Source organism: Juglans microcarpa x Juglans regia, chromosome 8D (genome assembly GCF_004785595.1).
Source record: "Juglans microcarpa x Juglans regia isolate MS1-56 chromosome 8D, Jm3101_v1.0, whole genome shotgun sequence".
NCBI classification, from domain to species: domain Eukaryota; kingdom Viridiplantae; phylum Streptophyta; class Magnoliopsida; order Fagales; family Juglandaceae; genus Juglans; species Juglans microcarpa x Juglans regia.
Genome location: NC_054608.1, coordinates 9,418,886 through 9,436,014, shown reverse-complemented (window position 1 = coordinate 9,436,014; position 17,129 = coordinate 9,418,886). Strand labels below are relative to the sequence as shown.

Below are 17,129 nucleotides of genomic sequence, written 5' to 3'. Positions count from 1 at the left end.
TGATTGTTAATTTTGGAGTTACAATGAACAGAAGTTGTCATAATCAATTTGAAAGTTAATTTGATGTAAAAGTTACAATGATCGTTATATGTAATTGAAAATGAGGAATTCAAATGATGTTTTACAATCTAATTTGCTACATAATATTGAATAATTTGCAAGAATCGCTTGACAAATTTATACGGGTGATAGAATTCCAAGCATTAATTTAATGACAATATTTTGAAAAAGTCTTTGAACCTTTTGAAAAAGCCTTGATAATTTATTTTTGTGCCAAAAATCTAACAATCCGAAAAATGTGATCCAAAGTCACTAAATTAATAGTTATTGATTTGCCTTATGCGCTTAATTGGCCAAGGGTACAATGAGGTCATGTGAGTCAAACCTTGATTGTATGTGTTAATATGACCAAGTCTTGAACACTAATATAAAGAAGATATTAATAAGCATACCAAACTTCAAATGGTGAAGTCCAATGATTCGCTTTTCTTATTTTGCTTTCACTTGCTACATTAAACTAATATGTGTGTGGTTATGTTAAGACTCATTATGATACTTCAAACATTTTTGCCTATGATAAATTTTTTGATATGAAGTATAACTTTCTATATGAGATCTTTGTTGGTGGTTTGGTTAGTTATTTTTGCATGTTTAAATTACATTCATCTAATATATGTTTTTGTCATCAATCAACCAAAGGGGGAGATTGTAAATGTAATTTATGTTTGGCTAGGATTAGGTGAGTCTGTATTTAAGTTCAAATTATGGATGAATTTAATTTTAAATAGGACTGTAGGATTGCATCCGATAATAATGAGTACTTGAATAGAAGTTATCTGATAAGGATAAGTGTTTGAATTGTAACTCTTATCAAATTTTGTTTACATTATAAGATAATAGTCTACAAGAGTCCTATGTATGTTTCTAGTCTAAAAATCAGATGAAGAGATAAAGATACAAGTTTTATTGAAGAAACTGAAGTTGATTTGAACTTGATGCAATCCAGATGAAGTGATCAAGTCTGAGATGTTCGCAAATTGATAGCAACGTATCTTACTGAGATTTTGGATAAACTTGTCAGCAGAGTTCTCCTCCAAATCAATCACAACATTGCCTATTTATAGAGGAGTCGGCTAAGGCTTTTAATTAACACTTGAACAACACATATTCACGAGCATTGAGAGCTTGAAGATCTGGGTAGAACTTCAAGAGGTCGTATAAGAGAGAATTCTTGAGAGAAGGATTTTAAAAAAACTTAGTCTGTGGGATTGAGTGAGAGCATACTCTAAGGGGAAGTTGCTGTGTTCGAGTTAACCATTGGAGGCTCTAGTAGGAAAGACAAAGATTGGAGAGCATCAGAGGTTCTCGCTACCTACTGCAGTAGAAGACAAGCGGGTCGCGTGTTTTTGGTAAACGTGTCTAGGTACAAAGGTTTTGTAAACATTTTACTTGTAATACTCTCAATCAATAAAATTGATTTTCTTAGGTTTGGTTGTCCCGTAGGGTTTTACATTTGATATGTTCTTTAAAAGGTTTCACTTTGTAACCAAATTATTGTGTTAATATTATTAATATTTTGGCTTTTGTTCAACATTAACGTGCATAATCAAGGGTACTTTGATAATTTCAATTAGCATCAGAGCATAATTCACTCAATCTGAGTGTGATCCGTTCCCCTGGAAGATCATGGCGACACTATCATCACCCCCACATTTTGATGATGATAACTATGCCTACTTGAAGGTAAGGATGAGAGCGTTTCTAAAGTTGCTTGATGAGAAAGTTTGGCTAACCGTGGAGTCAGGATGGACAAGGCCCACAACAGCTATAGAAGAGTCGATCAAAGAACAATTATGTAGCTATAATTGGAACAAAAAAGGTCTAAATGCCATTTTCATGGCAGATTCTCCTGATGAATTCAAGAGAATTTTCAAGTGTGAGAACTCCAAGGATACTTGGGATATTTTGGAAACCACACATGAAGGGACCAAAACAGTAAAAAATTTCAAATTACAAATGTTGACCTCAAAGTTTGAGGAGATAAAAATGCTGGCTAATGAGACTTTTAATGAGTTTTATGCTAAACTCAATGACATTGTTCATTCTAGTTACAATCTCGGTAAGAAGGTGGAAGAGGGACGAGTTGCGAGAAAAATCCTAACATCCCTGCCTGAAAGGTTTCGACCAAAGGTGACAGCCATAGAATAAAACAATGATTTAAACACAATTCGGGTAGAAGAATTGGTAGGTTATTTTAAAACTTATGAATCTACTCTTCCACAGCAAAAGAAAGGTAAGTCTATCGCACTCAAAACTGCTAATGAAGAAAATTAGTCTGATGATGAAGATTATGTAATGATGATTTAGCTCTTGTGTCCAGAAAATTAAAAGAAATTCATGTTTAATAAAAGGAATTTTGGTAAGATGAAAAAATCTACGAATTTCACTAAAAAGAATGAATCTGAAAAGTGGAATAAAGACAAAACTGATTCTAAAGATAATGTCCAATGTCATGAATGCTCTGGTTTTGGTCACATAAGAATAGAATGCCCAAATTTTAAAAGAAAGGTAAAAGCTTTGAATACTACTCTGAGTGATGATTCTAACTTTGAAAGTTTAGGTACATTCTTTGATAATGAAACTACCTTTATTGTTTTCTCTGTCTCTATTACTAATTGTGCTGACACAAGCAAACAATGTGTTAACAACAACATGGTTGTTTGTGAAATTGATTCTGATGTTGCCACATAAGTTACTGATCATTAATTAAGTGTGTAGGAAGCATATGAGGACTTATGTGAAGAGTTTATGAAAATTCAAAAGATAAATAAAAAGCTTTACAAAAACCTAATCACCATAGAGAATGAGAATGACACTTTGGTGGAGGCACTAAAAGTGACGGAATTGGAAGTGACAAGGCTGCGCACACAGAAAGAGGTGCTGGAAAAGAAGTTGGTAGCTTGTCAAGAAGTAAAAAAAAAAAAATTCTCCTACTCAAAAACTCAATGAACTACTAAAAGTTCAAAGAGATAGTTCCGATCGCACAGTGTTGGGATACAATACTTCCAAAGATCCACATTGTAAAGCATCTGTTGCCTCTACGTCCAAAGGTATTACCTTTGTAAAAGGAAGTAGTGTAGAAAATGTCTCAAAGAAACCTGTGAACCAAGGGGCAAGTCAACAATGACTTCTCCAGGTAAATCCAAATGTATGTTTGTCCCTACTTGTCATTTTTTGGAATAATTGGACATACTAGGACAAATTGCTTTAGATTTAGAAAAGAGAAAGAAAAAGGAAATAAAAATAAGTTTTCAAGCACGGATACGAACCTAGAAATTAAGGTGGACAAATTGAGCAATCAAATAAACACCATAGGTAAGAAACCTGGTGAACTATTCGAACTGTGTTTTCCTAAAAATATTAATAATATGAATATCAAGACCAAGTGGGTGGTGAAAGAAAATGCCATATGTCTAGTAGCACACCCAACACTTAAAACTATGGACATTAGCATGTGGTATTTGGACAATGCTTGTTCTAGACATATGTCAGGAGACAATGGTTGTTTAAAAAGATTGAGTCCACTAGTGGAGGATCCGTAACTTTCGGTGATGGGAGTACAACAACAGTGGAAGGAAAGGGAAGTGTAGATGTTCCTGGTTTACCTACTCTTCATAATGTCATTTTTGTTAATGGCCTCAAGGCCAATCTATTAAGTATTAGTCAGTTTTGTGATGATCATCTTTCTGTGCAGTTCTCAAAGGATGAATGCAAAGTCTACAATAGTGCTGGAAAATGGATCTTGAAGGGCACCAAAACTGCTGACAACTGCTATGGAGTCTCTCCTATAATCACGATGTATTGTCACAAAGTAGAGTTGGATGAAACTGAGTTGTGGCACTACCGTCTAGGCCATATCAACTATAGAGACATGCAAAAAATCTCTAAGAAGGAAGTTGTACGTGGACTGTCCAAAATTTTGAAAAACAAGAAGATGGTGTGCGGAGGTTGTTAGAAAGGAAAGCAGACCAAGGCATAGTACAAGAAGATAGTTGATATTCTGACCTCAAGACCACTTGAGCTGTTACATATGGATTTGATGGGTCCTACTCAGACTGAGAGTCTCGGTGGAAATAAGTATATAATGTTCATCGTGGATTACTATTCAAGATACATATGGATCATTCTGTTGAGAGATAAAACAAAAACCCTAGACCTTGCGAAGAAACTGGTCAGACGACTATAAACAGAGAAGAATTTACCTATCTCTCATATTCGTAGTGATCATGGTAGAGAATTTGAAAATACCATGTTCTCTTCTTTTTGTGATGAATAGGGGATATATCAAGAGTTCTCAGCCCCAGTCACTCCACAACAAAATGGAATTGTGGAGAGGAAAAATAGGACATTACAAGAGATGGCTCGCACCATGCTGAGTAGTAAAAAGTTGGTGTTATACTTCTGAGGAGAAGCTGTCAACATTGCTGGACACATCTTGAACCGTGAAGTCATTCGTCTAGGCATCAAACTCACTCTCTATGAGTTATGGAATGGAAAAAACCCACGGTAAAGGACTTTAAGGTTTTAAGGTGTTCAAGAGTACTTGTTACATTTTGAGAGATAGAGAGAATGCCCACGAATTCTATAGCAAGAGTGATAAAGGAATATTTCTTGAATATTTATCAAATAACAAAACTTACAGAGTTTACAATTTATACGGACTAAGACAATGATGGAGTCAGTTAACGTAGTTGTAGATGACAACTCTAAGGAAATGACCAAGAAGGAACTTGACAACCTTATCGGGAAGGTTGAAGAAAACTCAATCGATCAATAGGAGATAGATCCAGTGGAACCTGCTACACCAAGTTCAGGTTGAACCTAAAAGGGTGGAAGAAGCCTTATAAGATGAAAGCTGGGTCAATGCCATGCATAAGGAATTGCACTAGTTCAATTGAAATCAAGTATGAGAGCTAGTTCCAAGACTTGAGGATCACAACATCATTGGAACAAAGTGGATCTTCAAAAACAAGTCAGACGAACATGAAACCATTGTTCGAAACAAGGCCAGACTGGTAGCATAAGGATACACCCAAGTTGAAGGAATTGACTTTGACGAGATCCTTGCACCAATAGCTCGTTTGGAATTTGTTCGCATATTGCTAACATTTGCAAGCCATTTAAATTTTAAACTTTATCAAATGGATGTTAAAAGTGTTTTTTTAAATGGCATACTCAATGAAGAAGTATATGTAGAAGAATCAAAGGGATTTTCTAATCACTTGTTTCCTGACCATGCTTTCAGGTTGAAGAAAGCTCTTTATGGATTGAAGCAAGCACCTCCAACATAGTATCAGAGACTATCGAAATATTTGCAATGGAACTATGGCAAATTAGCCTCTATTTGAGATATGTAGCTAATCAGTTAGTGTAACACATCATTTCAATACAAAAGTTTTTATCACATTATATAACATTAGTCATAATTTTTACATCAAACATGCGTTGATACAAATTATTTATGATGATCATCAACAAACACGCATCGATTGTTTGCTCTAGCTTCAAACAATCAACGAACAGTGGATCAATTCCTTTCATGGGTCGATCCACACATTACAAGAAAATTAAAGAATGAAAAGAATAAGCTGAATTACAAATAAAAGAACTTAGACTAACACACATTACAAGAAATTTGAAGAATGAAAAGAATAAGCTGAATTACAGATGAAAAAAACTTGAAAGCAATCAAGCATGTACGTCCTTAATAGCCCGGTTAAAGACGAGTGTTGACTTCAAATTTCAGGTTCTCCTTGTATGCAAGTTTTCCCTTTCGACACTTTCTTTCTTGCGAAAGTTTTTTTGCTAACCTGTAAGAAGAGTTTTATGTACAATTAGTTTCAAAATATTATGATCACAAACGCGATATTTTAACTAATTAATGACAAGTGCATTCATGAGTGCACATTCAAAGCATGTTTCACCATACATTCTCAAAGCCTCCTCATTTGTGCCACAGTTTTTGGCTGGTTCTGACAAGCCTGTCTGCAAATTCACCCTTGATACTGGTTTTTTCAACAGTTTCTCCCCTATCTCTACAAGTTTGTTCAAGTTCTGTTTCGTAGAGTTATCAACTGAAGCAGCTGTCCCAGTCAAGGTGTCATCCTAAACAAGTATTTCATAAAAATAGTAATTAATAACTTGGAAGCTTAATCCCCGTGTAAGAATTCAAATTCAAACCCTGAATCAGAAGAAATTTCTTACTTGAATTCTAAGGTAATTCTCTTCTGAATGAAGGGCTTGGAAAACCACAGCTAGATTTAAATCAACCATATCTGCACTTGCTTGAGTAAACACATCCACTAATGGAACTGAACCTCCATGAATTAACCAATTCAGAAGGCCCCATTTGGCCGCCATTTTAGCATTGTATCTTTTCTCTATCTTCCCTGAGCCTGTTCCTATTGAGATCACCAGAAAACGACCGTAGTCTGTGGACTTTATTGGAAAGAAATCAGGATTTGCATTGAAGATCTGTTTGATCACTTGGTTTATGGCAACAAGAGCCTGGTCGACCATGGTTCCCAGAAGACACATAAAGATCATCAACTTAAATTTTGGAGCTTTTAAGGTAAATAAAAAAGCACATGAAAGATCATTATATATTATACCGGATTGTTTGCAACAACACCACCGTCTATAAGATTGAAGTTACTCAAATTCCCAGCACTGGTTTGGTGGCTGAAGTGGTGAGCAGGAAGATAAGTTGGAGCTGCCGACGTGCCAATGCATATGTCGGACAGTTGAGCATTCAAACAAGAGTCATTTTTTGCCTGCGTGCATGAACTCAGATCATGATCAATATTTTAATAAAATAATTCTTTTCAATTTGTTGAGATCCTAAGAATTTAATGTTTAACGTAAATAACTTATATCATTCGGTCTAATTCTACATGAAAGGAAACTGACATCTGGATCTAGAGAGAGTGAGAGAGAGAGAGATCATACCTCATAGGTCGAGAAAATGGTTGGCTGTAGGTGCTTGATATCAAACGTTGGTACAACGACATTGGTCAATGTGTTGTCTAGCCGAGTTTCCCCTAATTTCTCCTTTAGAACCCCATGAAGATATTTCCCATCATACTTTGGTCCTATAAGAGATCTGAACATTTTTCTGATTGCTCCAAACAAGCCACTGACCAGCACATGCATGGATGCTCATTTGTTAATATTTAAATATCGAGAGTTTTCAGAAACACTACCATATATGCACAAAACATAAATAGAGCGCTGCTATTGTGTATGTGAAGGAGGGAGGGAGTTGTCAAAATAGGAGGAATTTTAGAACATACTATTAAGAATATGACATAAAAAATAAAATTTATATCTCCCAATCAACTTAAGTTTTTGGAATAAGTGATGATTTCAAACGATATAAGAGCAGATGTTTTGAATTCGAGCTCTGACTTTACACTCTACCCCATTTAATTATGAAGTGAGTTGAGTTGAAGTGAAGTGAATTGAGTGGAGTTGAGTTGAGATGATAAAATATTGTTAGAATATTATTTTTTAATATTATTATTATTTTAAAATTTAAAAAAGTTGAATTGTTTATTATATTTGTGTTGAAATTTGAAAAAGTTGTAATGATGAGTTAAGATGAGTTGAGAGGAGTTGATGATCCAAACTAAACTAAATATCTCATGTGTTGGACTACTCATTAAAAGAGTCTGGCCCACATGTAAGGAAGAGTGCTAAGAAGATGATGAAAATAATAAAAAAACTAATTCTTCCCGTTTGCTTAAAGTTTTAAGACAAATGATAATTTCACTCGTATATACTTGGGCAGCTAAGCACAATACTTACTTTTTATGTTTATCTCAAATTCGAAAGTAGCTAATAATTGGTAGCTTTAATCTAGATAAGGCGGGACTGCCCAGCTTTAAGCTGACAATGATCTTCTTATATATGTCTCATTTTTAAGTTGTTAATAGTTCATACTTAGTTTATAGCTTATATACAAGCTTGGTTTTGGGATTTCTTCACGTAATCCTAACCAATATTTTACTTGAAAAAAGGTATTCTCCTCTGTTAAAACAGAGGGTAATTATATGAAATCGCTTACTTGTTCTTAAAAAAAGAAAATATGAGTAGCACTACCTGTTCTGTGGGAAAATTCGAGGACCATGCTCAAGATAGAAGGGCTTGATATCCTTAGCATCAAAGAGTGGTCGATTATTTTCATCTGGAGTAGCTAACATGGCAGTAACAAGACCCCCTGTGCTTGTTCCTGCAATCACGTCAAAGTAGTCTGCAAGCCTAGCTTCTTCTCCATCCAACTCCTATGCCATGTTTATATGAAATACTTGTTAGTACGTACATGGTAACATTAATATAACATAATTAAGAACTGAAACTTTCCTGCAAACCAAAGTATTGCACGTATACCTGAAGTTGTGATTCAAGGAAAGCAAGTATAGTAGCAGGGATGATCCCCCTGATACCACCCCCATCAATGCTTAGAATTGTGATCAAGTTCCTGTTTGTTGAGTGTTGAGCCTCATGAATCGGCATTGTTTTTTCCATGGAAAATCTGGGAAAGGGTGTGCAGGTGGTGGTCGTAAGATGAGAAGAAAAGATTGCCTTGCTGGTTGTTATGTGGAAGATCGAAGAAAGCTTAAGTTTCTGTTCTGGCATTTGATCCATCGACGAACCCCTATTTATAGAGAATAAATTATAGCCTTATTAGGTCTGGACTTGGCCATGCATGGCCATTCTCAAAATTTCAAATGTCCTTATCTTTTCCCAGTTGCATATGTTCATGAGTTGCATAACTGAACAAGAGAAATTGTACTAGTCTTGCGTTGAAACTTTCCAGGAAATTGTAGTAGTCTTGCGTTGAAACTTTAATATTCTACGTATAATATTCTATGATTTAATATTGTCGTAGAACTTTCCAATATGGTTCAAACATTCTATGATGACCCAAAAAAAAAGTTAGAAAAACGTAGTCTTTGCTTCTATTTAGAGGACAATTAATATATAATTAACTCAACATCATGTCTAGATCAGATCTGCAGCAAACTGCATATATTAGTACGGAAAATTAGTATTTTCAACGATCCTAAAGATCTCAGAATAGTTGATTTCCATCTTGGACGCGCTACCTCATGAGGCGCTAGACATGACTGATATTTTCCAGGAAATTCTGTTATGATATACTGGTTCATGACCCAGATTACTTCGGCCACCGCCAGGGGTGACCGACCCTTCATTACAGGATTTCATCTGCCCGGCCCAATATATATCTGCAATATGATCGATCTATCTGTAGTACTTTCAACTTGCAGCTAGCCCACTTCTAACACTGAGTAGAATAATAACTCAATTATTAGTTTAACAAGAATAAAATAAAAAAAAAAAAAAATATTTTATATAAGGTGTATGGTATGAGATGATGAGTAACATCCTTCTCTCTCTCTATATATATATATGTGTGTGAGTGTGCGTGCACGTGTGCGCGTCTTAGGGCTCGTTTGGAAAGTGAGATGAGATGAGAATTTTGTGAATAGTAGTAAGATAATTTGTGAATAGTAGTAAGATAATTTGTGAATAGTAATTAGATAATTTGAATTGAATATTTTTAAGTTTTGGGAAAGGATAGAGAAAACGTTGAGTAAAAAATATTATAAAATTAAAATATTGTTAAAATATAGTTTTATAATATTATTTTTATTTGGAGATTTGAAAAAGTTAAATTATCTCTTATTTTTTGTTTGAAAGTTTTAGAAAGTTGTAATTATTAGTTTGAAAATTTTGTATTTGAATTATGTTTGAGAATGAGATGAGATGAAATTTTTGAAATGAAATCTATTTTCAAATAAGTCCTAACTGTGTGCATGTGTGAAATATATATATATATATTTAGTTATTTATATTATATTTTAGCATTACCCAACCTCATATGTGGGCCAAACTCTTCTACGAGCATTGGCACTAGTGTAGCCAAATGCAAATGCCAAATCATATGTTTTGGAGGTTACCTTTACCATTCAAGAAAGATTATCACACTGGATTATGTATATTTTAGCCAAAATAATAATAATATATTATTTTTATTATTATTATTTAATTTTGTTCCTATAATTAATTTTTTTATATATTTTACAATTAAAACCCACTATATAAGATCTACAAAACATTTTCACTTATTTATTTATCTCAAAAAATATATATTTTTATATTAATTCATATTTGAGTCTTAACAGCCTCTTTCGTTTATAGTAGGATTGTTTAGCTTGCAACACTTTGGTACAGTTAGAGTTGGTTGGCTCTTTCTTCCTATTGTTCCGCTTCGGTTTCTCTTAGTAGGCCTAGGTTTCAATTTTTTTTTTTCCCTTCTAATAAGGTTTATTTTCCAATTTGTCTAGATGATAACATAAAATCGTTTAAAAACGGAAAATCAAAACCCATTAAAAACATATTGAAATCATCACAGAAATCATCCGTGAAATCATCCCTATAAATAGAAAATCGAAACTCTACATTCATCCCTAAAATCATCCCTAAAATCAAAATCTTAATCTAGATTAAGTAAAGCTTCCAAACAACAATTACAATAAACTGAAATCTATGTAATAAAAAGCCCTACGAAAAACAGAGAAGATTTTTTTTACCCTAGCCATCAATAGAGAACATCAACCAAGCAAGTGTTTTGGGAGGGGTGATGAACAGTGATGTCAATGGAGGAAGTGTAGCGTCCTCATGGGAGATCGAAAACCTAGAAATCATAACAGAGGATTAGATTTTTGGGAGGGAGAGATAGGAAACTTCACTCGGTCAATCCAATGCAGAAGAAAAAGTGGGATTGTTAGCTAAATATGTGTTTGCATTTGCATTTGGCTACACCAATACCAATGCTCTAATGGGCATAATATAGGGAGTATATATATAATTAATAGGTGAGGTGTGAAATTATGATTTCGAATTCAGGACCTCTCATCTGATACCAATGTAATATCACTACTAGTTTAAAAAATTTAAACGGAAGAGAAGAGGTAAATTTAATTAATTATATTATATCTTAACAATATAGAGCCACCTCTTTTTCTTTCCTTGAGCAATTAATTTTGTTTCTTGCTACTTGTCTTTACAAACTGACTTGGAACAAATGTGACACCACATTTGCCGCTAAACTGGTGCACATAATCATCTTGCCATAATGCGCCACATCATCACTTAGGGGCCTTATATTAGACACATGAAATCTCAATTACAATATTTATTGCTCATTTAATATTATATAAAATATTTATAAGGATGACAATAAATTGTGTATTGGCCATTTAATGTGTCTATATCTCCAAGTAAGGGTGTTCATCCGGGTTCCAACCCGGGAACCCGGGTATACCCAGACCGGAACCCGGGTTTCAAACCCGGACCGGGTTGGTCCGGGTAGACCCACAATGCACTTCCATTGACTCTTTTATATCAAAAGACTAATTTCTCTGCTTTAGACTCAAATGAAAAACAAAAAAGCCTATAAAAAGCTAAGCTACCCATGCGTATGAATGGGATTGAGTGGACCCTAGGTAAACTACTCTCAGTAATTGATTGTCTCAACAATTACTGAGATGAAGCGCAACAAGACCTTCCATTGCAGCACCTATATCAAGGACCCCAACATAACTTCTAGTCAATACCATTTTCGCCATTTGAGTCCAGTCTCACAAATTCAATGACAATGCAATAAATTAGACATAACAAATGCAAATGTTTACCTTTAATGCCCAAAGAAGAGTTCTTTAAATCTTGGATTCTCTGAAGTTTTTCGATTGCCTCGCCAAAATCCCCTTTAAAATCCACCAAACTCAAATTTAATATAAATTTCTGAAACTAAAAATTTCACAGAAAAATAAAAGGAAAAGCCAAACCTTTCCAAGAATAAGGTAGACATAACCAGGAAAACCAATCCCCTCGAGTTTTTAGCATCTGGGACCTCACTTGACTGAGTGGAAAGACACTGTTTCAATATCAGTAGACCTTGTGCATAGGATTCATCTGAAATGAAAATGGAAGAAGAAAGTGAAAGAGTAAGTATGCTTACATTTTTCAAGAAACCCAACAAAAGAAATAGAGAAATGGAATCATCCATTTTCTTCCCATATCTGCTACTCCTCTCCATCAAGTAACCATCGAGTAGTTGCGGTCCCACTTTGAATGTAGTGAAAAAAGTAGCAAACTAGTCGATGGAGGAGAACGAGAAGATGGAGGAGGAGAACGCGAAGAGAAGATGGAGGAGCTAGGCTTCGATGCGAGAGAGAATGAGCGGCAGGAGCTAGGGTTTACTGTTTAGATGAGAGAGAGAGAGATCTTTTGGATGTAATTTTAGCCGTGGGTTAGATTTAAGTGTTATGTTTTGTTTTGGTTTTGAATAGAAACCAGGTACCAGGTTTAAAATCCGGTACTCGGATTGCATAACCGCATCCGGGCTGGATAGAACTGGATAAGTCAATCCGAGTTCCGGCCCGGATTATATCCGGTCTGAAAACAGCATCCGGAATCCGGTTATCTGGGTTCCGGACTGGGCCGGAAAAAGACTCAGGCTGGATGAACAGTGCTATCTCCAAGACTCTCAAATCCATGCAAGAATTTGAAAGGATATTTTAAATCCCCTTTCTTATTGCCACCTTCAAGCCCCTCCTTGTAATTAGGGGTACTGTGCATACAACCCGGAGGCCCGACCTACCGACTCGCCCAACTTGACCTAATTCGGCTAATATCGGATCTAATATTCAATCAGACTAATAAACTGTTGGGTCGGGTCTTATGGGTTGATGGATTGCATCATTTCAATGCCAGGCACTTATTTGTCTGTAAGTAGAAGAAGATCGAAAGGCAGTTCAGACGTTATGGAACCAATAAGGTCCATAGGAAGCTAAGTTACACACTATTATAATTAAAAACAATGTTAACATTTGAGGAAATTAATCTCTTCTAGTATTACCGTTGCAAGGAAGAACAAACAAATATACATACATGGATGGTAAATGGTTGTATATGTGGGTATATACATATATATATATATATATATATATTCTATTATAATAACTCGCAATCCAGCATTAATAGTAATGAACAATAATTTTCTTGTCCTTCCGTGTATAATCCATATGTATTGTGTGGTTACTTCTTTATCCTTCTATTTTGTTCTTTTGTGTTTGTTTATGTGAGGATATAAATGTCTTTTGAGTTTTTTTTTTCCTATTTGTGTCAGCGGGTCAGTAAGTGTCAGTGCATCATTTAGCTATGGGGAAGGGGATGGTTTTGCTTATGTCTCCGTCGAGTGCTTGTGTCTCTGTCGAGTGCTTGTGTCAGTGCAAATTTTTTTTATTTACTTATGTTTCTCTTCTTTTCATTATTATCTCTCTATTTTCAGGTGAGAGGATGTTTTCTCTACCGAGTCCAGTGATATTATCTAAGAATTTGAGAGCATACACAAGCCTTTCTCTCATTCTTGATTCCCTCACTCCTTTGCGTTATCTCTCAACCTAACATCCTCTTCTCTCTCTCCACCTCCTGTCAGCAGCCATGGAGCACAGTAGCCCCTAGCGACGTTGTGTGTCGCCTCCAGCCACCAGTTGCAACCCCTCATCCCATAGTTCTCTCACTCATCTATTTCTCTCCTTTTCACTGTCAGTAGCAGCTAGCGACGTCATGCGTCGCCTCCAACCACCAACTTAGCCACCCACAGCAGTAATGCTGCCAAACGCAACCCCCGAAGCCATCGAAGCCATGAGATCTAGCCACAACGCCTCTCTCTCCCTTTGTTTCTCTCGTCTCGATCACAAGCTAGGAGATTTCCAGCGCCACCACCAGGCAACTGCCTCATGCCTGCAAGCTCCTTTCTATAGATCTCTTTCTGACAGCCTTGCCCTCTCCGTATCTCACTCTCTGTTTCTCTCTCTCAGCTCTCAGCTCTCAGCTATCAACAACGTCACACGCCTCAGTGTTGTAGTAGCGGCTCCACCATACCAAGCCTTGTAGGCTCCCTTCTGCCGTGATCCAACCCCCTACTCAACCCCTTTTTCCTTACTCTCCACGCACAGCTAAAATATTGGACAATAATTAGTGTTCTCTAATATATTTATGTTCTTATTTTTAAAATTAATAGATAGTTATTGCTTTTTGCAATAGATTTGGACTCTTTGGTTTGAAGTTTATGCTGCTTTGAGGTTGTATGTCGTGGTAGATATTCTACTGTGTATGAAGAAAAAAGATGCTTTTTAATTTTTTTTGTTAGAAGTTGCTATGTTATTTTTTTTATATATTTGGTTGGATTTGTATATTTTGAGAAATTGCCATATTATTTTTCTTTTATATATTTTGTTAGAATTGTATATTTTGTTAAAGATGCTTCCATCTAAAATTTTGTTTTCCAGCTCCAAATCTCTATGGCGTAATTGGTGCACTTTTAGATCTTTACTTTTACGGGCAGATGTTGAATCTTTGGTGGCTGTCATTTCCTCTACTCATGTTGATGTTATGCAGACAATTGGATCCTATAGAGTCTCTTTGCTTTCAAGGGTGAGATTTGCATTGTTGATACAACCATTTCTATTGCTTATATTGTATTGTAGGTTCTATGTGTGAGTAAATTTCTCTTTACCCCACTTCTTTTTGTTACTGGACAAGTCTCATTTTTCACTCAAGTGGTTTGTCCTATATGTGTGTGGGACTCAAAGTTACATGCCATAATTCAGAACTTTCATGTGTTTTTGTAAATTGATTGTTCCGATGTTTGTAGTTGGATAGTTAAGAGAATATATGAACCTAACTCGTAAGATTATAACCTGTTTTGGAATATTTGATTGCTCTTATGTGTTTTGCCAAGTTTAATATGTAGCAGGAAAGGTTGATGATAAAAGGTATCAGGTGCAATATTTGCCAGTGATTTCCTGCAATATGTTTTTATATCCAACATTTCACACTTTCACCTCTTGAGCTACTCCTGTGTTTACAGGATGTCATGACTACTATGCTAATACGTGTTTTTCTTGCTTATTACTTCTCTTCTCTTCCATTTTCTTTGTTTACTTCTTTCTTTGTTTTTTGCTTTGAGGTTGTATGTCGTGGTAGATATTCTTCTGGGTATGAATAAAAAAGATGTTTTTTAATTTTTTTTTTTTTTGACTAAAAGAAGTTGCTATGCTATGTTATTTTTTTATATATATATTTTTGGTTGGATTTGTATATTTTGAGAAATTGCTATGTTATTTTTCTTTTATATATTTTGTTAGAATGGTATATTTAGTTAAAAATGCTTCCATCTAAAAATGTGTTTTCCAGCTTCAAATCTCTATGGCATAATTGGGGCAAAATAAAGATAAAAAAAAAAAAAAAAATCTTCAAACTATATTTTTAATGGTAGAGAAATATAAAGGAGAAAGTAAGTAAAAAAAGACAACTTTTAAGAGTGAAAAGGTAGCATTTTTAGTAATGGCTCTATTTTTATATCACATCCAGGGAATCCTAAGTAGGGGACCAACAGCTGGTTGTCGTGACAAAGTTGTTCTTGCTTTTGAAGAAAATCATGGTAATTCAAAAATTGAGGTTAGATATGATAAATCAATTCCAGATTGGCAACAATCTCGGTGGCCTTTGTGAAGATGACCATGGATTTTTTTGTTCTTGGCAAAAGGACTCAAGCCAAGAATGCTAAACCATTAGGAAAAGCAATAGTATGTATGCAAAATGACATTGGCATCCATTTAATGTAGATATTCACAGTGTATATATATTATTTGTAAACAACGTATATTGAAGGACATAACGTTAAAGATGTCGTCATAGTGACAACATTGATTGCCCATTAATCTAATTCTTACGCGGAAATTATCATCTAAATAAAATATGTTAATGGTTTGCATTGAGAGCCGTGACTATTTTTTCAAATGAGAAATAATATTTATAGTTATAGAGTGTGTTTATTTTGAAAAAAAGTAAAAAAATAAGTGATCTACATGAAGAAATTAATTTTTAAAAAATAAATCTAATTTTTTTTTAAAAAATAAAAAAGAATACACGATGTTTGCACTAACCCATAACTATATCTAATATTACTTTATATGACTATTTAATATGTCTATATCTAGTACTAATCCTTTCAAATATACTCTCTATCTAATATCACCAACATATTATTAAATACAAAAGAAGATATTGGTCAGTCTAAAAATATAAAACACAGTCATTAACAACTAGAAGCCTCTAACCCGCATAATGCGAGGATTATTGTGTATATTGTATATGAGAGAGACCAAGTTTTATAGTAAAAAAATTTGAAATGGTTTATATGGCGATTTATTTGACGAAACAATATAAAGGTTGAAATAGCGCATTTGAGTGAAGACTTGAATCGGTTTATATATTTATATGTAAGAAAAGAAATGAAACTTAAAAGTTACAATAGTTTTGTGAGGGAAGGCCCGCTCCTGAAGGGCTCATGTCTAAGAAAGCCAAGGCCCATTTCTAAAGGGCTCAAGCCTAGGAAGGCTTAACCACAAAGCTCGGGCCCTAGTAGGGAAGCCAAGGATTCGTGGCGAGAGGGTCGAGAAGTCAAGTAAGCGCAGGACCAGTCTATCTGGGCCTGCCAATTCAGGGCCTGGGAGGACCGGGGTCTACAAATTAGCAAATCAAGTCATCGGGTCAGGTGGGCCACACATCATCATAACCCCGACCCCAGAGTCCTGAATCCCAGGCACAAACCAACCCAGATTGATGTTAGGAAATCTGACACATAGTGGAGCATCCCACAAGCCAAAGACGGCTCGCCTGCAATCTAACATCTCCTGCCATGACAAAGAAGTGGTGGCCGCACAGAGTTAGGACAACGGACACGGCGCAATCCTAGTTAGGCCGCAGACTAGCCCCCACTAAGGTGACAGAGAATAGGTGGTGGCAGGCCAGGCATCTGACACACTACGATCTCCCTCGACTGAAGGGCCCGACTCAGGTATAAATAGGGGATAGCCTTCTTATGGGAGGACCTCGATTCAACTTACATAACTCTTGTTTTGCATTGTGTTTTCCTTCTTCAAAGAGCAATCGACTGACTTAGGCATCAGAGT

General features: G+C 35.4%; 2 protein-coding genes across 2 annotated transcripts; one reads left to right on the top strand and one right to left on the bottom strand.

Moving 5' to 3' along the window:
* The first annotated feature begins 1,686 nt into the window (after positions 1-1,686).
* On the top strand, positions 1,687-4,465 carry LOC121242185. The gene is made up of 5 exons (XM_041140079.1): positions 1,687-2,190; positions 2,779-2,955; positions 3,542-3,997; positions 4,115-4,231; positions 4,337-4,465. The coding sequence occupies exons 1-5, from the start codon at positions 1,687-1,689 to the stop codon at positions 4,463-4,465; spliced, it is 1,383 nt and encodes a 460-aa protein (XP_040996013.1).
* Positions 4,466-5,776: 1,311 nt separating this feature from the next.
* Positions 5,777-12,061, bottom strand: LOC121242184 (patatin-like protein 2). The gene is made up of 8 exons (XM_041140078.1): positions 11,934-12,061; positions 8,449-8,539; positions 8,161-8,342; positions 7,009-7,195; positions 6,672-6,833; positions 6,265-6,567; positions 5,990-6,165; positions 5,777-5,870 (listed from the first exon to the last, which is right to left on the bottom strand). The coding sequence occupies exons 1-8, from the start codon at positions 11,954-11,956 to the stop codon at positions 5,777-5,779; spliced, it is 1,218 nt and encodes a 405-aa protein (XP_040996012.1). The 5' UTR covers positions 11,957-12,061.
* Positions 12,062-17,129: the final 5,068 nt, after the last annotated feature.